The 23,636-nt window shown below is 39.3% G+C and overlaps 1 protein-coding gene across 1 annotated transcript in view; it reads right to left on the minus strand.

Annotated features, from left to right (window-relative positions):
- Positions 1-23,636, minus strand: part of DGKH (diacylglycerol kinase eta) — a 176,797-nt gene that overhangs the window by 83,538 nt on the left and 69,623 nt on the right. Inside the window, exon 4 of the mRNA XM_036831573.1 lies at positions 18,114-18,194. Within this exon, the coding sequence (XP_036687468.1) occupies positions 18,114-18,194 (81 nt within the window). The remainder of the gene's footprint in view (positions 1-18,113; positions 18,195-23,636) is intronic.

Consider the following 23,636-nt stretch of genomic DNA (forward strand, 5'->3'; position numbering starts at 1 on the left):
CACGGCAAAGGCTTCAGGGAGTCTACCAGGAAAGGCTGTAAGTGTTACCTGCTGGACTATGCTACTGTATCATTTACATAGATAAATTACTTGTACAATGACAAACCACGGTTTCTTTGAAGACTAATAAAGAAAGTCAGTATTAAAAGTCTCTTAGAATTCAAATGAACTATAATTATTAATGATAGTCAATCCCTATTGTATTAGTTTCCTATTGTTGCTATAACAAAGTATTCTCATACAGTTGTAGTAGTCAGAAGTTTAAAATCAAAGGGGTCAAAGGGCTGCATTCCTTCTGGAGACTGTAGGGGAGAATCTATGTCCTTGTTTTTTCAGTTTCTAGAGGCTGCCTGCATTCCTTGGCTTGCGGTGCCTTCCTTGCATCATTCCAACCTTCTGCTGCCACAGTCTCACCTTCTCTGACTCTGATTCCTCTTGCCTCCCTCTTATAAGGACCCCTGTGATTACACTGGGCCTACTCCAGTAATCCAGGATAATCTCATCTCAAGATCCTTAATATAATCACAACCACAAGAGTCCCTTTTGCCATATAAAGGGATGTTCACAGGTTATAGGAATTAGGATGTAAACACTTTTAGGGTTCATTATTCAGCTTACCACACCCACAAAGTAAATATAATACCACACCCACAAAGTAAACTATAATAAGGACTTTTGATATTGTAATAATGAACTGGTAAATCAATGACACCTCTACTATATTTTCTTATTATATTCACAATTTTAATTAATATCCATGGATGCAAACAACTTTTCTTCAAAGGAATTAATAATTAAGTTCCTTAAAAAAAGGAGGCTCTCATGTTGATAAATAAACAGAATTATTACTCCTGCAGCATCCTACATTTTCAGAGTGCCTTGCTGTCATTATGGTCACATACATTATCTCAGTTAATCATCCATATATATAGCTAGCCTACGTGATAGATAAAAAGAAATTTAACTTGTTTAAAATCACAGACTCGTTAAATAGGAGAGCCAGAGTTTACAGTCAGAACTTCCGGTTTCATATCACAACCTCTTTCCTTGTTAAACCAGACAAGTAGAGCTTGTTTCTCAGCTGCCCTTATGTGCACCATACAACCCTGCTGAAAGTGAAATCTCTTGTGCTATAATGTGACCTATCCAACTCTAAGAAACCAAGTGTCATCAAAACAATTATGTCGACTGAAAACAAAAGGGTTAGGATAAAGGAAGTTTCAGATTAGCAATAACAAAATAATATTTCCTGTGAATAATTAAGCTACAACTTCATTTAACTATATAATAGTATTTATAACTAAAATATCACTAAAAATATACTTCGCTCACCAAAATTGGTTTAAAAAAAGATCTAAAAATTACTGATCAGCATTCTAAGAGGAGACCAAAATCAAGTAATATTTACACTGCCAATATAAAGCAAGCCTATTTCACAACTACCAAAGGGAATTAAAAGAATTCAGAACTGAAAGCCAGGCCACACAAACCAGCTGTGTAATTCTATGTAGTTGCTTAGTGTTTGCAAGTTTGCTAGCTCCCCATGAGTCCAACACCCAAGTGTTTGAAAATCAGAGTTGACTAATAACCTGATAACCTTATCTAAGGTCTCCACTTTCACTCTCCACCAAAAGGTGCTATTCTCCCCTTTATAGCACTTTTCTCCACTTAGATAATAACATCTGATTATTTTCTGACTCCATCCACTTCATGTCTGTTGCACAACTGTATTCTAAAAGTCAAACACACACACACACACACACACACACACACACACAAAACATAAATAAATAAATAATAATAAATACAAGTCAAACACAAGTGTAGCACAGAGCATATTAATGTCTTAAGCAATGGGCAAAGATAATGGGTTAGATGAGCTATAACATTATGAGGAAAGTGCTGAAGGTTACCTATGGTGATAGTTTAAAAACTTACACTCTCTATTTGAATCCATCCATCAAACTACTCATTCAGTCACTAGAAAATGTAAAGAGTGCCTATTATATACCGAGCAATATTGCAGCCCTGGAAATACTCTGTCCTTTCACTCAAGGAGCTCATGGTACAATGGGGAACACAGATACGTAAATCTAATTTCAATATAGTCAGTTCCTGTCATCTTCCAAACCACCTGGCCTGACTTAAAGATCCTTCAAGATCTGGACCATTATCTGTGCTCTCAGCACCCAGGGTGCAACTAGAATACAGTGAAAGGGCAGCTAACCAAAACTGAAGATCAGGGAAAGCTTTGCAGGAGATGATACTCAAGCATTTAAGGATGAATGTCAAGTAAGATTTCGGGGTGGGGGGCGGGGAGCAAGCCAGAGAAGGGGAAAGGAGGAAGGGATATTGCAAATGAAGGGACACACAAACACACAGATGAAGAAAAGTCAAGGTAAGGACTGGTATTTTAAGTAGTGTGATATGACAATCACAGGTTGAAGAGCAAAGAGAAACCAGAGAGGTAGTTACGAAAAACCTTTTAACCACACTCAGGAGTCTGGATTTGATCTTCAAAGTGACAGAGCACTATGAAAGGGCTGTAAGCAGGAAAGAGACACAAAATACTTTATTTTAGAAAGATAACTCTGGCAGCAATGGAGTGGATCAGCTGGGTGGTCAAGAGACAGGGGAGAAGACTCTTATGAAACTGTGGGAAAGGCAAGACAGGACAAGAGTTTAGGGTGGCGATGGGGCTGCTGTGCATAGAAGCAGTCTATGAAGACTGGAGCCAACAGCAGAGATGATTAAGGGTTTAATAGCTTTTTCAGAGGCAGCATTAATGGGCCTTGGTGACTGGCTGTGAAGAGAGATAATGAGGGAGCAGTTTAGATGACTCCAGGTTTCACATTTGGAATGAAAATCAGTTTAAAGCCCAAAATACTATTTATGGAGTAATTATAACAGGCCAGGACCTGTGTGTGCTAAAATATATCATATCATATCATATATCATATATTATTTCATATATCATTTCATATATCATAGCATACCATATCACATCATATATCATATCGTACCATATCAAATTTCATCCACACAACTCAAGAAGTAGCATCCATTTTACATTTGAGGAACCTAAGGCTCAGAGAGGTTTGTAACTTGTCCAAGGTCACAAAGCACACGTAGAATTTGAAACTAAATTCTGTCTGCTTTCCTAGCCATCTACTAGAGAATGAAAGAATAGCAAAGAATTTACTGGCATTATCCTAAAAGGACAGACAGAACAGGCTGTACAAGCTACTCACTTTTTCTCCCCTTAAAAGATAATCAGGGATATTACAGTTATATCTCAATCTTATATATACTTGTACATTCTTTAAAGATGAATAAGAAAAGGTACTGGTAAAATAATAATAATAAAATTAATTTACTAATATAGACAGGTCTCTGCAAACCAGACACCTTTGGAGAACAAACTTTTGACAAGATTAGATAATCATATGTAGCACTGTATTTGAAGTATTACATTGTCCATGGGAAACTGAAAGGTTTTTCCGTTTGTTCAGTATTAATTGTAATAACAAGGAGCACAGTGATTTCAGAAATTCTATACGGAGGCTGTGACACACACTTCCCCCATAAACTAGCAGTGGCTGTGCGTTAATGGACACAGTAAAAGTTTTACTGCTCATCTAATATTTTTCGGCTGCACCAGCGGCTGGACTGACGCATTGGCCCCATTCCCTTGGCACCGCTCCTTTGGTTTGTAACCACACATTGCTTTGTACAGAACACATATGCAATGGGAATTGTCAAAACAAAATAATTATCTTGTTTGTACTAGTCACCACAACACTAAAACATGTCTAAAATCTAAAATTTCCATTACACCATAATCATACTTAAGGAATAGGGAAGATGTTTGAATATGCTAGAAATGTAAAAAGAGCCAGGAAAATGATACTTTAAAAAGTACTTTAAATCGTTTTAATAGTCTTTAAAGCATCTCCATCAATCGCCTCCTAGACATCACCAGGATATCTTACCATCATTTTAAATTCTCAGAGTCCGATTAACAATGTCTTTTTTTCACGCCCCACAGACCTGCTTGTATTCTTGTTTTCTACCCTTAATTAAAGGCATCATTTACGTACCAACCCCCCCAAATTCAACAAAGCTACGTTAGTTTCCTCCTCTCCCTTCTCCCTTCCCTTTGGCCATAGTTCTCCTGACTTTCCCAAAACATCTCTCATCCATCCCTTCCTTCCCTCCTATTACAGGTGGTCTGATATGTACCTTATCATGGTTTCCTTGACACTGCAGCAGTGTCCAACTTGGGCTTCCTACTAAATCCATCACTCTTGTCAAATGCATCTGCTAGGAAGCTGTCAGAAAGGGCTCCCATGTAACATCTAAAATTTTTTTGAATAAGTAATTTATGATACAAAAAATATTTCAAAATATATTTAGAAGGAAAAGTACCTCTCCCTTTTTGAGCCTGTCCCCAGCTACCAAGTTTCCTTGCTGAAGGCAAATATCTGTAAGCTTCTGTGTACCCCTCCAGAGACATTCTTTGCATTTACAACAAATATGTGGTCTTTTGAGGTTTAAATGCATGCGTTGTGTGCACACACACAGTGACATTTTATACATGCATGCTGTTTCACATCTGGCTTTTCCCACTGAATAAAACTTGGAGTTTGGTGTGTATTGTTACATAGAGAGCTGATTCATTCTTTTTCATGGTTGCGTAACATTCTAGAGTGTGATATATTTCATCATTCATTTCAACCAGTCTCTAATTTGCACATTTGGATTGTTTCCAATCTTTCCCTATTACAATGCGCAATAAATATCCTTGTACATATGTCTTTGCACACATAATTGGTACATTTCATCACCTCTGCTAATTCTGGATGATGTGGGCAGTAAAGGTATTGATGAATCTAAAAGACTTGAAAAAACTTTCTTTACAGTCTACCCCATAAAGTATGTATCTTGACCGTACTGTGTTAAGGCCCAGGTTAAAATTTTTCTCAGTAGTCATTTTGAGTAGTCACGTCAGTACTTGCTGCTGGGCATACTCTACCCATCCTGAAAAGGCACATGCAACCTAGAACACTGTCACAGGAACAACACTTTACCTGTACGAAAACAAAACAAAACAAAACAAAACACTGAATTTTTACAAAGGTCTCCAAAGGGAGAAGAATTTGCTGCTTTGTCCTGACAGCCTTTCTTACATTATGAGCCTAACAAATAGGGAAGTTCTACTTGAGCAACTATGAAAAATTAATTATTGTTGGCATCTTCTACTGATGGAATTCTAAAAGAGAAAATGGCCATTTGTGCAGAAACCAGACCACAGAGGCCAAACATTCAATGCTTATAAACATGAGATCTGTAGAACATACATCCATACAACGCATAGAATACCGTGACTCTTCCCTCTTGAAATATTAGCGGCAGGCCTATATGACCTCTGGTTACTACCCCAGTAACTACCCACCATCAGACATTCATACTATATAGGGTTGTGCTAGATTATTACAAAGCATTAGTGAAGTGTGTAAAAGCATCCCATTTGCAGGGACAAGATACCCTACCAACTGATCCAGACAGACCATGTCATTAGGTGATGTCCGGTGTCTGGATCAATGGAAGACATAACTCAACCTTACTGGAAGGGGCCTAATTAAGCACTGATGTCAAGGGCCAGGCTATCCTATGGCCACACCCTCTACTCTAAGATGCCAGCTCTGTTTATAGCTTCTTGATAATAATCTGTTTCTCTCCAAGATTTAAAGACCATCTTCTGTCTTGAATCCCATAGTGGGGGGCAGCTTACAAGAAACTTCTGAAAGTATCCTAAGATAGCTGTCCGATCTTTCGTAAACCCGGATCAGCTAACACAGCCTGAGTGTCAGGACTGTCCAAAAGCCTTCAGATCTGCTACCAGCAAGTCTCATCCTGTGACAACGAGCAAAACTAAAAAGGAAAAGTATCTCCAACCGGATAGCAATCCACCTGCGTGTTGTCAATAGGAAGGTCTTGCTTCTGATGGCCCTTGTCTGTTGCTGACTAGATTGTAATTTGTCTTCCAGGAGTAAAAACCTACCTTTGCCTGCACACATTGAGATCTGATCTTGGCAAAGTTTAAATTGGGTCCATAGAAACGTTTAAGGCAGAAAGTACTGAACTGAAAAATCTCTCCTTTAAACACTTTTTTGTTGGAAATTAAATTCTTTCCAGAGACCTGCCACAATGCAGAGGGCAATCAAAACTGCTAATCCTGGGCTTCCCTGGTGGCTCAGTGGTTGAGAATCTGCCTGCCAATGCAGGGGACACGGGTTCGAGCCCTGGTCTGGGAAGATCCCACATGCCGCGGAGCAACTGGGCCCGTGAGCCACAACTACTGAGCCTGCGCGTCTGGAGCCTGTGCTCCGCAACAAGAGAGGCCGCGACAGTGAGAGGCCCGCACACCGCGATGAAGAGTGGCCCCCACTTGCCACAACTAGAGAAAGCCCTCGCACAGAAACGAAGACCCAACACAGCCAATAAATAAATAAATTAAATTAAAAAACAAAACAAAACAAAACAAAACAAAAAAACTGCTAATCCTCTCTCTTCCATTAAAGATAATTTACCTAATGACTATCACCAAAATTGACCTTGGGTGGCAACCAAACAAGCACTCTAATCATTGCTAGCTGGTACACTGGTCTACACACCCTTCTTTCCACTTACTTGTAAGGTAATGAGGATTCACTAGGAATGGCCGGACTGGACTAAATTCTATTTAAAATGTTGATTACTGCTATTGCACTTGTAAAATTCCAATATGCTATTCATCCTCATGGAAAAATCACAGGCTTTCAATATTAATTATCCTACCTGTTAACTACATAAATTTACAAAATTATGTTCTCTGAACCCCACCTCTTCATCTATTGAAGGGAAGGAAGAATAACTACTTCATGGGCTTAATGAGATAATGAAGTGAGACATAAACTAAAAATTACCTGCTATGTGCTCATTACTCCTTATTGCGGGTTACAGGACAGACCAAAGAGGTTTTGGAAATGAATAATCATTTATTTTTCTTATCTATATTATAAACACCTTAAATTTTTAAAACATGTAGAATAATAAGCTTTCCTTAGTACTGTTTTAATATTTCATTAACATTCAAGGAGAACTTAAAACTATTTTAATATTAAAAATAAATAAGTGGTTGTTTTAAATTGTCTAATGGAGCCAAAATCTGAAAAGTGTAATGATGTGTTCTCATTTTTAGAGCACTTCATGACAGATGCAAGGCCAGATTCTGAAGCCATCAATAAGACCAGGTGGGATGAACAAAGCACCCCTTTTTGCGTGCACATCATTTGGGTTTTGTCAGGGTGATTCAAGACTGCAGGAGGCTTGGATCACTCATAAGGCCCAGGACGGCAAACATCTCTGGAATTTTCTGGAGCGTTTGAGCCCCACCACGGCTCTTCACTATTCCCAGTTTCTTAACAGGGCACCAAGGATTCTGACTTCCTGGGAGATCTGGAACATCAAACTCCTTAGAAAACAGGACTCTACCCTGCTGGTCAGTATAGAACTTCCAAGATACTAAAACTCTTCAGGATTCTGCTGTTTCAGTCAGAGGCCACAGGATAACAGGATATCTTTAGCTGATATCCAGACATTGATGATGGTTTTGTTTTAATTTTTATTACTAGTAGTTTATTTTCCCATGTTAGGCCTCTATTCCAGGTACCTCTGTGAGACAGGGTATGATCTCTTAACAGGGTCTGAGGTTCCCTTCTGTACCACAAACAGGGATCAGAAGTCAGAGCTAACCTAAATGAGTATGGAACTAAGGAGGCTTCAACTAAGAGGCTTCAGCCACGTTAAGACCACAGTGAAGTCCAAGTAAATCCCACAGCCCTTCTCCAAAAGGGGCATGGGGAAGTAGCAAGGCTGGCAGCGTGAAGAGCTCTCCTGTGGAAGATGGCACAGCTTCGAAGCCTCTGTACCACTGGATGGCTGGTCGGCCTGGGGCTGCTCTTTTGAAACTTGAGCAACCCTTGCCCATCTTCACGCAGAATCTCTCAAAAGAGAAAATGGATCCAGAAGTTAAGTCCGCGTAGCTACAGCTGCTGTCTCCAAGATCATGGTGCGAGTGATAGCATCAGCTCAGGACCATCTAGCTGGAACCTGGGAAAGGCCTAGTACGTGGAACATATCAGTGAAATGCAGGTTTACAACTAGCCCAAGAACAGGAGGCTGTGCAGCATGTGGCCATTCACTGGGAGCCTCAATACAGCAGGGGCACTGTGGAGGTCAGCCCTCCATGATACAGGCCTGACCTTTCATCTGGGTGGACGTCTTCCATTGGCCATCCCCAAGGTGCCTGAGGCTAAGGCTTCCCAGGGAAACAGCTTCTTAAAACACTGGTGTTTAGGGTCAGGAATAAGCAGTTCTATCTACATGGTTACCATATTTTGGTGGCAGAAATACTGACACCGGGTATGTGTTTGTGGAGAAAAGCAGATGAAGCAGTCCAGAGGATTTTGTCTATGGAGTCCTGAATGGTCAAAGAGTTTGCGTAATCTCTTCTCTTTCCTATAACTTGGGTCCCTGTGATGACACAGTTTCTAGTCTTAGTTGGGAGGCAGTTCATTGCTTTTTGTATCCCAAGAATCCTATTCTAAGGCCACATACTTTAAAGACAGGGACCTATTCCTGGAGGCTTTTAAACTTTTTCAAAATATGGTACTCAGTGGCCAATTCCTTTTAGTCACCACTGTATATCCAGAATCTAGCACAGTGTCTGATATATACAGCAAGCTTTTGATAACTATTTGCTAATGAATGAATGAATGTCTAAGGGCAGTTCTGGAAGTGGAGGACCAGGTGGGGAGTGGGCTTCTGTGCAATAGCCTAGGGGGATAGGAAAGGTACGGAGGCAGCAGGTGCAGGTTACTGACCAGGAGCGCCATGCTCTCCCTGAGTCATGGATCTTCAGCAAGGCCAGGACAGGGTAAGGGGCAAGTGGTAATGCCAAGCACGGCTACTTAACATGGTACCCTGTCTGGACCTCCAGGGACACAGTTCTCTTGACGATGAGCCCTCTTTCCCAACATTTTGATGGTGTCTATTCATACCGTCATTCATCAGAGGGTCTGTCTGATGAAATTGATCTGGAGACCCATGGTCTGATTATGCAACCAAGCCCAGGTTCCCAGAGCTCCTGAGCTGCCAGAATACTCAAGGACATGCTCACTGGTTCTTGCCTTACTTTAGAAAGTCCATTTGAAAGATGTATGGAAGGTTACTAGTGATGGTGGAGACCTCAGTTAATCTATTTGAAAGGTTCATGGAAGAGTACTAATGAAGGTGAAGACAAAGGCACAGTTCTCCCACCCACATCTTATTTCCACGCCAAGATTTTAGTCTAGCTACAAAAGGACCAACGTTTTCTTACCTCCTAAGACTTTGGCCTAAGGAAGCTCACGATAATGTAAGAAGTATTTCTCTGGGTTATACTCTTGGAAAAGATCTACATCACTCAATGAAAAGATAAACATGATACTCCCACAGAAACAATGATAAGACATTTCATTTCTAAAAGCCTGGTGTCGAAGTTATAGAAAAACAAATACAAATTTCAAACTTAACGTATAAATTATCAGATTCATAGTATAAAGTCTAACCTAAACTGTATATAAGTCAACTTTAAAAAGGAAAAACAATAACCCCTCAAACTGCATTAATGTGGTATCACTTGAGAGTGCAATACAATATTTTAACCAACATAGACATTAAAAAATATGAGGTTTGCTACCATCTGGCATCTAATAATTATGTGGAAATACTGCAATGGTTAATCATAGACAAGAATCATGTTTGTAAGACTTATTGTTGGTATAAAAATAATCTGAGTCATGATGTGTAGATTTCAAACAAGGATACACATGTTTATGGGTATATTATAATACTACACCACGGGTGAAAATTAGGAAACTGTGCTCTCTAGGCTAAAACTTGAAATAACACCTTTCTCTCAAAGAAAAATTAGAGTTTACAAATATCATTCATTCCTTCAACAAGACACATTCTTTCATTCATTTAACAAATATTTATTGTCTTTCCACTCTATGCCTGGTCCTGTGTTAGCCTTGGGGATTCAGTGGTGAAGAAGACAGTCTTTGTGCCTAAGGAAATTTCATTCTCCACCATCTCCCCTCCCACATTCACACACCATGCAACAGTCTCTCCAACAGCATTCTTGAAGGAAGGTCCCTTAGCTCCTGCTGTGTCCTATAACGAGACAGAGTGTGGAAAATGTCCAGCATGGAGTCGAGCAAGCTCTACATCCACTGCTCCTTGCCTACTCCCAACAAACGCCAAGAGCTGAGAGACCCGAATTCTGTACTAGCTGCACATAGCTATCAGTCATCCAACCTTGAGAAAGTCATTTCAGCTCCTTGAACCTGAGTCTGCTCTGAGGACTGTCTTCTTGGAAGCCACTTTCCGATCACAGGGAATGAGATGACTAGAGATTTCTAATAATGGGCAGAGCCATTACCTCACAAGAAGCCTATTCTATCAGATGACACAGTTATAAAGTTCTCTTTTGTGTAGAGCTGAAACTGTCCCTCTGTGAATTCAACCATGGATCTTTGTCCTGTACGCCAAACCTGTCTACTGCTTCTTATCTATAATAATCTCTCAAATATTGAAAAGATGTCACATCTTCCCAAGCCTTTAAAATAAAAAGTGCCCTTTAATGTCAATCAATCCCATTTTCTGGACCTTTTTTAATAATATTAGTTACCTGCCTCTGTGAGGTCTTTATCAACCTTTCTATTTAACATATAGTGTCCACAATAAAATACAGTGCTCTAAATTTGTAGTACAACCATCAAGTGCTTGCGATACATCTAGTAACACAATATAAGGCTCTATAATTGGGCTTCCCTGGTGGCACAGTGGTTAAGAATCTGCCTGCCAAAGCAGGAGACACAGGTTCGAGCCCTGGTCCAGGAAGAGCCCACATGCCGAGGACCAACAAAGCCTGTACGCCACAACTACTGAGCCTGCGCTCTAGAGCCCGTGAGCCACGACTACTGAGCCCACGTGCTACAATTACTGAAGCCCGCGCACCTAGAGCCCGTGCTCCACAACAAGAGAAGCCATCACAGTGAGAAGACTGTGCACCACAACGAAGAGTAGCCTCTGCTCGGTGCAACTAGAGAAAGCCCACGCACAGCAACGAAGACCCAATGCGGCCAAAAAAAAAAAAAAGACTCTATGATTGACTCGGAGGAGAAAAGACAACTGAACGTGTAAAAAACAACCACAGGAATACTATCTGAATCATACTCATTTACAACTCCACAATAAAGAGGCAGGATAGCAGAGTAGTCAAGAGTACAGATTGAGGCCATATAACCCAGATGGGTTCAGATTCTAGCTCTTTATATGTATTGGATGTTAACCTCTCTGTTTTCAGATTTCTCCCCTATAAAATGGGAAGCATAATAGAACCTACCTTATAAGACTGATATAAAAAAGTGAATGAGTGATCAGATATAAAGCAGTTATAAGAGGTACACAGTAGACTACATATTATCAAATAAAATAGGCAACTTATTTATCTAAGTGATTATATATTAACATGTTTATCTAAATGCCTGTTTTGCAATGTGCATTCACAAATGATATAAAAAGAAAATAACTTTTCATTACTTCCATGTATCTAAACATTGAGTTATTAATGGATAAAAGTAAATTGACACTTCCTTAGGTTCAAAGGATGTGATATCTCTCTTAAGAGAGAAGATGAAGTGAATTATATTAACAGAGAGAAAGCTAAGAGGAAAACAGAATAAACAGAAAGTAAACATGAAAGAAACAAGTTCTTAAGAACATTTTCCCCTTCCATGAAAACACAGTCTGCTCATTTCGACTATACTATGAATGCATAATTTTCAGCCCTTTATGTGCAGTAAGAGTGTTCTCTTTATTGGTTTGTTTTTATGTCTACTTTTAAAAACCTCGTCAGAAGAGTCATCATCTAATGTTGATCAACTTTCTGTCATGTCTACCGTGGCAAGCGACCCCTGAACTAAAATGACTCTGTTTCAGTGCTCATTTAGTTCTAAAAATAAGCGCTGCCACATGGCATCTGTTTCCATACAACTAAGCCAGCGTGGATATGAAGTAACCATGGGACTTCAAACACACTTGTAGATCACTCACTAACAATGCTAAGCCTGGTTAAATAAACAAAATAAATTACCTCTGTATTTCTTTCTAGTTCAAAAAAAAAAAAAAAGCTTTCTTTACAAACCTTCTAAGAAGTTTTACCAATGTCGATACAATTTCTTTAAAAATGATGACTCATTTATTTAAGGTTTAGCCCAAACTTCATTAAAATTTAAAGAACACAGTCATTTGAACAGTACACTTTGAAAGCCTAATGTATACCACATCATTGTGATGGCTTTCAAATCATTAAAAAGCTCTTCTTTAGCAAATAACATTTACCTAACAAGGAACAACTGTATTCCATTTGTTACAGAATGGTTGCTTTTCCCAACAGTACTTATTAATATTAGATAAAAGTGGAAATAAATCTTCACTACACCTCTGAGAAATAGGCAGCATGGAATGTTTTCTCAAGATAAAGTTCATCCATATTCTCTTTCAAAATTCCCAAACTTGGGGCTTCCCTGGTGGCGCAGTGGTTGAGAATCTGCCTGCCAATGCAGGGGACACGGGTTCGAGCCCTGGTCTGGGAAGATCCCACATGCCGCGGAGCAACTAGGCCCGTGAGCCACAACTACTGAGCCTGCGCGTCTGGAGCCTGCGCTCCGCAACAAGAGAGGCCGCGATAGTGAAGAGGCCCGCGCACCGCGATGAAGAGTGGCCCCCACTTGCCACAACTAGAGAGAGCCCTTACACAGAAACGAAGACCCAACACAGCCATAAATAAATAAACTAAAAAAAAAAAAAAATTCCCAAACTTTTAAAAGTTGGCAATACTGTCACTTGTGAAGGGAAGCAAGGGATAATAAGTGTGTGATATCAGTTGCCACCAACATGTATCAAACTGTACGTGGTCATCACTGTGCTAGGTATTTTGGTGCATTATCACATTTCATTTAATCCTCATAACCTATGAGGCAGATACCATTATTACCCTCAATTAAAGTTAAGGACACTGAGATTTATAGCAGTTAACTAATTTGTCTAGGGTCACCTAACTAGACACGGCCGAGACACGACCCAAACCCCGGCTGTTTGACTTCAGTCTTAAGCTCTGCAATTGGAAAAATAAAAAAAAGCTGGGGATAGACATGCCATGATTAGTGAGAAAGAGACAAAGAGAGCAGTGGATGTGAGAAGAAAGAGAACAGAGGTAAAGACCATCCAGATGGAAAGAATACTGTGCAATAGGAAAGAGCCCTGGGTTAAACATCAGGAGATCTGCAATCCCTTCCCTGGGGGGCACCAGTATGACCAAAGGGAAATCAATTCTCTCTAGTTTAATATAAGAAGAGCACATTCACATACAGCACAGAGGTATCTTAAAGATAAAAAGGTTAAAGTGAAAATAAAACTCTAAAACACCATGCAAATATCAATAAAATAAAAAAGAAAACAATTAAAAATGGACAAAAAAATTAAGAATGTTTCACTGATTCCACAGTCATAGAAGATGTCATGGTAGAATTTAAACTACAAATAAATTAATTGTGAACATTAACCTAAACACTCATAAAATGCCAATAAGTCTGTCTGGAACTGTTCTTTTCTGTTCCCTGATCATATCACTGACACCTAACGTCACAGAAAATGCATTCAATGTTAGTAGGTTTTGTTGTTGTTGCCTACTGCAGAAGACACTTGTAAAACCAGAAATTCAAACTTAGGTCAAAATTAGCCCAATGTAGGGTAATTAAAAAGTATATATGTATGTGCACGTGCATGTGTGTGTATTTAATTTATCATATCTATTTATTTCGACATTGTGAGACCTGGAGCAGAGGAATCCAGCTATTCTGTGAAACCAATAGAAACCATGAGATAATAAATAGGCATTGTTTTACGCCACTAAGTTTGTGGTAATCTGTTACGAAACAACAGCAAACTAATACAATACCTGAGGGAATTTAGACGACCCAAAAAACAAGACAATTATTAACTCCAGGGATGGGAGCATAGGCCTGTTTAAAAGTAATCATCGTGTAGGTAGGTCTTAACCATGTCTGCAGATCCTTTGACACCACCCTCAAGATGTCTGTGTCTCCTCCTCTGGAAGCTCAGTCAGTCTCAGTGCTTGCTCATAACCACAGAATGACTTCCCCAGCTAAGTCAGTTTCTGCCCTGCTCTCTAGAACACTCCCTGTAGAACCCATTTTACTAGAGTTTGACATTGGGTTTTTGGGTAAAGCACAGCTTTTCCACTTTCCATTTACTAATTATAGATTTTCCATTTACTATCGTCCCTTGTCAGTATATCATCCTTAGGGACTTCAAGGCAAAGAGTAGTGGCTGTAATGAGGCAGAATTCGGCTGTCGCTGGATTCCCCAGCCGTAACGCCACCAAACTACACCATTAACCTCTGACACGAACTGGCCAAAATAACACCACGAGTAGCAGTCGCTGGAACCCAGGAAGGTGGAACATTTAAATATTTAAAGATAGGGAGGATTGTCAATTACTGGTTGAAAACATACCTCTTATTCCATTTTATACCCTGGAAAGTTCTACCAAATTGATTTGCTATAAAACTCTAAGCAATCTGCCTAACATTTTAGTCTCGCATTTCTCGTCCAACAAACTTCAGAAACGACATTTGGTTGAGTGAAACGTTGGAAATTTCTTGAAAATATTTCAACAAAAAAGTCTTCTCATGCCCAAAATGAACTTTCATCTTATTAATTAAAATCAACAAATACTTATGGATAAGGTACTATGAGATAAAAATGTATGACAGTGTCCCTATCCTCAAGGAGGTTATAAGAAACATAAGTACTTAGCTAAACACAAGGCGGAATACAGTAAGTTCTATGAGAAGGTACAAAAGGAGAGACTGCATGCAGTTGGAGGTCCAAGAAAGAGCTGTACGAAGGATCTGAATAACCTCTCCCAAATCTTAAATTTTGGAACCCTAACTCAGACTAAACTCTAGATCCTTGTCGGGGAGAACCCCTTATCCACAACCCCACCACGAGTTTCCACAGAGGGGAGAAAACTATTGCTCACCTCCCAGGGAAGACAAGTGGTTAATCTGATAGGTTAATCGCCCTACCCGACCTTCACCTGGGAGGCAGGAAGAATAAGCAACATTTTGCCCTTCAGCCTCCAACAACTTATCAGAAGCTCTGTATTTAGTGGTTATTGGATCCTGTTCAGCCATTAATAAAGTCATCCTGTATTCCTTATGCTCCATTCTCAAAAACTGAGAACTCAGAGGGGGAAGATGGATCAGTTACTGATCCCTCAAACATCCAACAATCCCTTTTTTTTTTTTTAATTTTTTTTTTTTTTTATTCTATTTTTGGCTGTGTTGGGTCCTCGCTTCTGCGCAAGGGCTCCCTCCAGTTGCAGCAAGCGGGGGCCACTCTTCATCGCGGTGCGCGGGCCTCTCACTATCGCGACCTCTCCTATTGCAGAGCACAGTGTGCCACCAGCGAAGCCCCAACAATCCCTTTTTATCTTTCTGTCCAGTATGCCCTATAAATCATCAATCCTGGGCCAATTTCGTCGTTTTTCTTTACTCCTGTCTAAGAAAATGCTATAGGCCCAGGAATTAAGAACATTACTTATCTCCAATCTCTGGTGGACACTATTTACTACCTAGTAATCTTCTACTGGTCCCTGTTCAGTTTCGATTCTTATTTTCTATAGAAGCTCCTCCAAACCCTCCTAAAGTCTTATTCATAGCATATGACTTAATCTTCAATTTTACTGAGAAAACAGTAGTGTTTGGGTTTGAAATATATGAACTTCCTGCCCACACCTACTTCCATAAACTTTCTGTCTCCTATTCAAGGCTAATCTCTTAACCTGTGCTCTGCGTCCCACCCCCTGCAGTTTACTCAGCAATCATGCTCCAACGATTATTCCCTTTCTCTCCTGCAGCTTCAGCTTTTGATTCTAACAATTCTTTCCTCTCTTCATATAGACACATTCAAAACTCATTTAAAAAACAAAGCAAAAGATCCACAACAACAACAAAACCAGAACTGCCTCTTCAGGCCTGAACATTCTTGTTGCTATATGTTTGCTCCTTCTTTTAACCGCCAAGCTTGTAGGACAAGGAGTCCGTGCTGGCTCTCTCTGCCCTTCCACTTAGCATTTGCCATGCATTTGCTACTGCATGTCACCCTCCACTGCAACTACTCACATCAGTGTGACCAAATGACCTCCTGATTCACAAATTCAACAGACACTTTTCCTTTCTTCTTTGACTTGACCTCTCTACAGCATTTGATGTTTAACAACTTCCGTCTTGAAACTCCCTTCCACTGGCTTTTTATAAATCATTGCCTCCTGATGTTCCTTCTATACTTCAGAATGCTCTCTCTCGGTCTTTATTGGTCAAACCTTACATTTTAACTTTTTCCCAGGATTCTATTCTTGGCTGTCCTCTCTCTTCTCAAACTCAACTGTCCCTGGGGAGGGGGAGGGGGAGGAATATTCACAGCATGAATTATCTCACATGCCCATAAATCAATAAGACTAAATCTGAACTCATTTGCTTCTTCTCCATCCCCCACCCTTACCAGTGCTTACCTCCATCATGGCACTGCTCTGTATTTGTTTATCTGTCTGTCCTCCCTGCCCTGGCATGCCTAGGGGATGAACATAACACACTGCTGTCCATAGTGGAAGCTTCCTAGGGCAGGGGCTAGGAGTGTGGAAGGGGTCAGCGACCCAGCAAGAACAATGCACCTGAGAGGACCTAAGGAAAATGTAGCTATAAAAGTATCCGAGGGACCTCCCTAGTGGTGCAGTGGATAAGACTCCACGCTCCCAAAGCAGGGGGCCTGGGTTCGATCCCTGGTCAGGGAACTAGATCCCACATGCATGCTGCAACTAAGAGTTCACATTGCCACAACTAAGGAGCCCGCATGCTGCAACTAAGGAGCTGGCGAGCCGCAACTAAGGAGCCCACCTGCTGCAACGAAGACCTGGTGCAACCAAATAAATAAATATTTAAATATTTTTTAAAGAAAAGGAATCCCAGATGAACTTCACTGAACTACACCATGAATATCTTGAGGGAAGTGATATATATATATATATTTTTTTTCATCTCTGAATCCTTTGTGTTTATTAGCACGAGTGCCTAGCACATGGTGGGTCCTCAATTCATATTTAATTCATATTTTTGTAATCAAAGGAGTAGAAGAAGTATGGGATATCTGAGATAAGCTTTGAAGAACTGGTAGAATTTCAACAGCTGTTGATGGAGGAGGGATCATTTAAGTCAGAGGGAATAGAAAAAGCATTAGGTTCAGACAGAACTGCTGGACTGGTGGGATGTCTAAGGACAAATAGTTATCAGTATGCTAGAATGCTGAAGAAGGATTTTACAGGACTTTACGGTGGAGTTACAGATGCAACCTGACAGGCGATGGCAAGCCAGTGAGGTCTTCTAAGCAATGTGATTTGCAATTGGAAAAAAATTAACTGGAACAGAGGACACTTCTTTAAATAGCTGCCAAATGAATTACCTAAGTGAGAAGAAACGAAGGCCTGAACTACAGCAACTAGAGTAACTGTAGATGGAAAGGAGAAAATATTATTTTTAAGATTGAAGGTAAAGAACCAAACTTTTTGAATATTTAAGAACAGTGGAATTAGTTGAACATTAAAGGGAGGTGAAAATTTTAAGGCACTAAAATTAGAAGGTCTAAAAAGAAAACTATATAAATACTTAAAAAAAATACATTTAATACATTGGTTTATTGACCCAAACAATCATGACACGTTGGGTGTTAGCGTCTACAATGTACTTATGAAGTTTACTGTTCTTGGTGAGAACTCCAACACGTGTGACACACAGCTGGCAATTGAAGAGGGCGTTCAGTACAAGCTCACGAAAGATCATTCTATAACTTTTGAGGGGGGAGTTACCAGAGTATAACCATACCGTGAAGCTGTTGTTAGCATTTTTTGTGCTTGCTTCAGCTACACTGGCATCTGAGAGGTCAACTTCATCAAATATCAGAGACTGTTAATGAAAAAGAATACAAACATGTCAAGTGCAAACCTAACTGAATGCTCCTCAGTATTTTTTTTTTTACCATCACATCATGACCATGAAGCTATGTCAGGAATTAGAAATAAAAAATGAAGAAAAACTGAAATTACTGATGTTTGGTGAGTAAAACCATAAAGTTCAACGAACACATAAATTCCAAACTGTAAAGGACTTTAAAGAACTCCCCTGGCATATTGTTTCATTGAAAAATGCTCTGTGCTCTCCAGAAACATCGTTTATGGGAAACCTACTACTCAGTGTATGACATAAACACATACTCACACACTCCCCACAATGAGAAGAACTAGTCCTGGCTCAGATCACAGACAGTTACTGAACTTTTTGAACGTGACCTTCCTCATCTGTAAATGTGTTCAAATGAGATGGTGCATGTGCTCTGCAAATATAAGATGACATTTCTTTTATACTCTTAAAAGAAGTTTTATTTATTTATTTTCTTTTTTTTTTTTGGCCAGGCTCCAACATTTTTTTTTTTTGTATGCTTAGAAGTGGTTTTAATCAAAAAAGTTTCAGTGGTAAAAACTCCATAGAAATAAAATCTTTAAAATGGACAACTGAGAAATTAGGAAATTCTAGTAAATAAATGTATCCTTCCCACTTTGAGTCAGTTGGTCCTTGTTCACAGTCATTCAATGTTCTTCCAGTGAGGCAGGTATAACACCACTCCTCTAGAACTGCTAGAAAAACAGGCTCCCTTATCTAATAACTTTTACCACCCCCCAAGATCTCCAGGGGGTCATGAAACTCTACTTCAACCCAACCAATCTGACCGTAAGGCTTGTTCCCTGACTACAAGGAATTTATAATCTAGCACAGGAGCTGAAATAGACACAACTAGTTTTAAGTAAGGGAGACTATTAAAAGTGGAAGAGCAGATACTACAAAATGCTATGGAAGGTCACAGCAGAAAACAAATGCTTTCTCTTGTGAATAACGGAATGAAGACAATTTTAGGGGGACCTTAAAGAAAATAAGGAATTTCTTTAAGTGGAGATAGAGGAAAAATCATCCTGGGGATGGAAAACATGGAGCGAGGCTGTAGGCTATCGAGTGGTCAGTGTTGTCTGGAGATAAATGTGAGAAGTCAGAATGGAGCCAGATCAGGGACAACCGTGAACATAATGACTTTTAAAATAAGATTATTCTATTTTGTTATTACTTCCACAGCTGCATAAACTAAGAATTATGTTTGTTTGTTTATTTATTTATTTTTTACCTCCTGGTGTATAACTCTACTAATTATATCACAAACACGTGTTTTTTAATATAGAAATGATTGATTATCCTACTGGCACAGTAACAATAAATCTTACTATTTTTAAATTGAAGTATAGTTGACATACAATATTATGTTAGTTTCAAGTATACAACATAGTAATTTGACAATCAAATACATCATCAAATGATCACCATAAGTCTAGTAACCATTTGTCATCATACAAAATTATTACAATATTATTAATTATATCCCATATACTGTATATTAAATCCCCATGACATTTATTTTTATAACTGGAAGTTTGGATCTCTTAATCCTCTTCACCTATTTCACCCAACCCCACATAACCCTCCCTTCTGGCAACCACCCATTTGTTCTCTGTATCTGTAAGTCTCTTTCTGTTGTGATTTGTTTGTTCATTTGTTTTGTTTTCTAGATTCCACATGTAAGTGAGATTGTACGGTATTTGCCTTTCTCTGTCTGACTTATTTCACTCAGCATAATACCTTCTATTTTCATCCATGTTGTTGCAAATGGCAAGATTTCATTCTTTAACCTTTAACCTAAAAGGTTTTTTAACCTTCATACTAGCTAATATTTCATTATATTCATTACTAATAATTGGTCTGTTCAGATTTTCTGTTTCTTCCTGATTCAGTCTTGGAAGATTGTATGTTTTGAGAAATTTATCCAGTTCTCCCAGGTTGTCCAATTTGTTGGTATATAATTTTCATAGTAACCTCTTATGCTCCTTCGTATTTCTGTGATGTCAGTTGTTAACTTCTCTTTCATTTCCGATTTTATTTATTTGGCTCTCTCTCTTTTTTTCTTGATGACTTTGGATAAAGGTTTATCAATTTCATTTATCTTTTCAAAGAACCTGCTCTTAGGTTTTTGTGGGGTTTTTTAGTCTCTGTTTCATTTAATTCCACTCGTAACTTTACTATTTCCTTCCTTCTACTAACTCTGGACTTGTTTATTCTTCTTTTTCTCATTCCTCTAGGTGTAAGATTAGATTGTTTATTTGAGATTTTTCTTGTTTCCTGAGGTAGGCCTGTATTACTATCAAATTCCCCCTTAGAACTGCCTTTGCTGAGTCCCAAAGATTTTGGAACACTGTGTTTCCATTTTAATTTGTTTGAAGGTATTTCTTGATATCCTCTTTGATTTCTTCAGTGACCCATTGGTTGTTACTGAGTTTGTTGTTTAGACTCCATGTGTTTGAGTTTTATTCCAGTTTTTCTTGTGGTTGATTTCTAGTCTCATACTGTTGTGGTCAGAAAAGATGCTTGATGTGATTTCAGTATTTTAAAATTTATTGAGATTTGTAGCCTAATAAAAGATCTGTCCTGGGGACTTCCCTGGTGGCGCAGTGGTTAAGAATCCGCCTGCCAATGCAGGGGACACGGGTTCGAGCCCTGGTCTGGGAAGATCCCACATGCCGCGGAGCAGCTGGGCCCATGAGCCACAATTACTGAGCCTGCGCGTCTGCAGCCTGTGCTCCGCAACAAGAGAGGCCGCGATAGTGAGAGGCCCGCGCACCGCGATGAAGCGTGGCCCCCGCTTGGCGCAACTAGAGAAAGCCCTCGCACAGAAACGAAGACCCAACACAACCATAAATAAATAAATAAATAAATTTAAAAATTGGAAAAAAAAAAAAAAAAAAGATCTGTCCTGGAGTGTTCCATGTGCACTTGTAGGCACCATATATATGGGTCTTGTTTTTTGCATCTATTCAGCCACGCTGTGTCTTTTGATTGGTGCATTTAGTCCATTTACATTTAAAGTAATTATTGATAACTATGTACTTATTGCCATTTTTGTGAATTGTTTTCTGGTTATCTTTGTTGTTCCTCTCTGTTCCCTTCTTCTTCTCTTGCTCTCTCCCCTTGTGATTTGATGATTTTCTTTAGTATTGTGTTTATATTCCTTTCTCTTTATTGTTTGTATATCTGTTATCAGTTTTTGGTTTGTGGTTACCATGAGGTTCTTATACAACAACCTCTGTATATAGCAGTCTATTTTATGTTGATAGTTGCTTAAGTTTGAGCATGTTCTAAAAGCACTACATTTTTACTCCATCCACCATTTTATGTTTTTGATGTTATCTTACTTTGTGTATTCCTTAACTCATTATTGTAGATATATATGGTTTTACTAGTTTTGTTTTTTAACCTTCATACTAGCTATATAGGTGGTTGATCCACTATCTTTACTATATTTTTGCCTTTACTGATGAGATATTGTCTTTCATAATTTTCATATTTCTAGTTATAATTTTTTCTTTTCTGTTTAAATTTCTTTAACATTTCTTGTAAGACTGGCTTAGTGGTGATGAACTATAAAGTAGACAAGCTATTGCTTGTCTGGGAAACTATCTCTCTCTCAATTCTGAATGATGATCTTGCTGGATAGAATATTCTTGGTTATAAGTTTTCTCCTTTCAGTACTTTGAATATATTGTGCCACTCCCTTCTGTAAAGTTTTTGCTGAAAAGTCAGCTGACAGTCTTATGGGGACTCTCATGTATGTAACTAGTTGTTTTTCTCTTGTTGCTTTTAAGATTTTCTCTTTAGCTTAACATTTTGGCATTTAAATTATAATGTGTCTTGGTGTGGGTCCCTTTGGGTTCACTCTTTTTGGGTCTCTCTGTACTTCCTGGGCCTGGATGTCTGTATCCTTCCCCAAGTTAGGAAAGTTTTCAGCCATATTTCTTCAAACAGGTTTTCTGTCCTTTTCACTCTCTCTTCCCCTTCTGGGACCCTTATAATGTGAATGTTGGTATACTTGATGTTGCCCAAAGGGCCCTTAAACTATCCATTTTTTGGTTTCTTTTTTCTTTTTACTGTTCTGATTGGGTGACTTCCACTACCTTATCTTCTAGACCACTGGTCCTCTCTTCTGCGTCATCTAATCTGCTGTTGGCTTCCTCTGGTGTATTTTTCATTTCCATTATTATTTTCTATCTCTTTGTTGAAATTCTCACTCTTCCATTCTTCTACTGAGTTCAGTGAGTATCTTTATGACCATTACTTTGAACACCTTATCTGGAAGTTTGCTTATCTCCATTTCATTCAATCTATTTCTGAGGGTTTGTCTAGTTCTTTCATTTGGAACATATTCCTTTGTTTCTTCATTTTGCCTAACTTTCTGTGTTTGCTTCTACATGTTGCATAGATCAGCTACATCCCCTGGTCTTGAGAGAGTGGCTTTGTGTAGAAGGTATCCTGTGGGGCCCAGTAGCATGGTCTCCCTTGGTTACCAGGGCCAGATGCTCCAGGAGTGTCCCCTTTGTGGGCTGCATGTGTCCTCCTGTTGTGGCTCAGCTGCACTTGCTGAGGGGGTGCTTGTATGCAAGGCTGGACCCCAGTGTGGCTGGCTGCAAGGACCAGTTGCAACTGTTGTGGGTGCTCTGGTGTGTGGGGCTGACCCCTGGGGCAGGAGCCACTTTGGGGGGACACTAGTGTTGGCCAAAGGTGTCCCCCAGGTCTAACAGGGCAGGGGGCTGTTTTGGTGGGGCTCCAGTGCCAGCTGAGGGTACCCACCTTAATGTTTATTTTTGAAGGAACAGTAAAATATCCGCTTTAAATGGAGGCTCATCATTACAATTTTTTTCTTCCAAAGCTCATCATTCTTATTTCATTCAATTGCTATATAAAAATTATTTAAGCCTTTATTTTATTTCACTATGATTTTTATTTCTAAATGCTAGCATAATTGAGTGATTGTTTTGTGCCAGACATTATGTAAGCACTTCATGTATGTAATTTCATTTAAGCCTCCTCTCAACAACATGCTGTCCACAGCCACTCCACTGGAATGTGCTAGAATCGGGATACGAACTCTTGTCTGAAACCAGAGTATGAACTCTTAGTAACTACAGCAATTCTCTCTCTCATTTTCAGGAAAAGATTTATGGGGTAAAAAGTAGCAAGAAAGGGGGGAACCCAAATTTAGAGTTTATTATATCTATCTAATAAGGTTACATTTAACTGTTCATTTTACTTGGAAGGAAAAAAGAAAGAAAGCAAACTACACTAGGACCATCCTATAAGATTGTCCTTAGGGGAAATGGCATGAAACTGACTCAAATAGACCCCCTTGGGATTTGGTCCAAGATGAATCACATTTATATGGAATTTATATCAGAGCAGTAATGCTAGTGAGCCCCA

Source organism: Balaenoptera musculus, chromosome 18 (assembly GCF_009873245.2).
Source record: "Balaenoptera musculus isolate JJ_BM4_2016_0621 chromosome 18, mBalMus1.pri.v3, whole genome shotgun sequence".
Classification (NCBI taxonomy): Eukaryota; Metazoa; Chordata; class Mammalia; order Artiodactyla; family Balaenopteridae; genus Balaenoptera; species Balaenoptera musculus.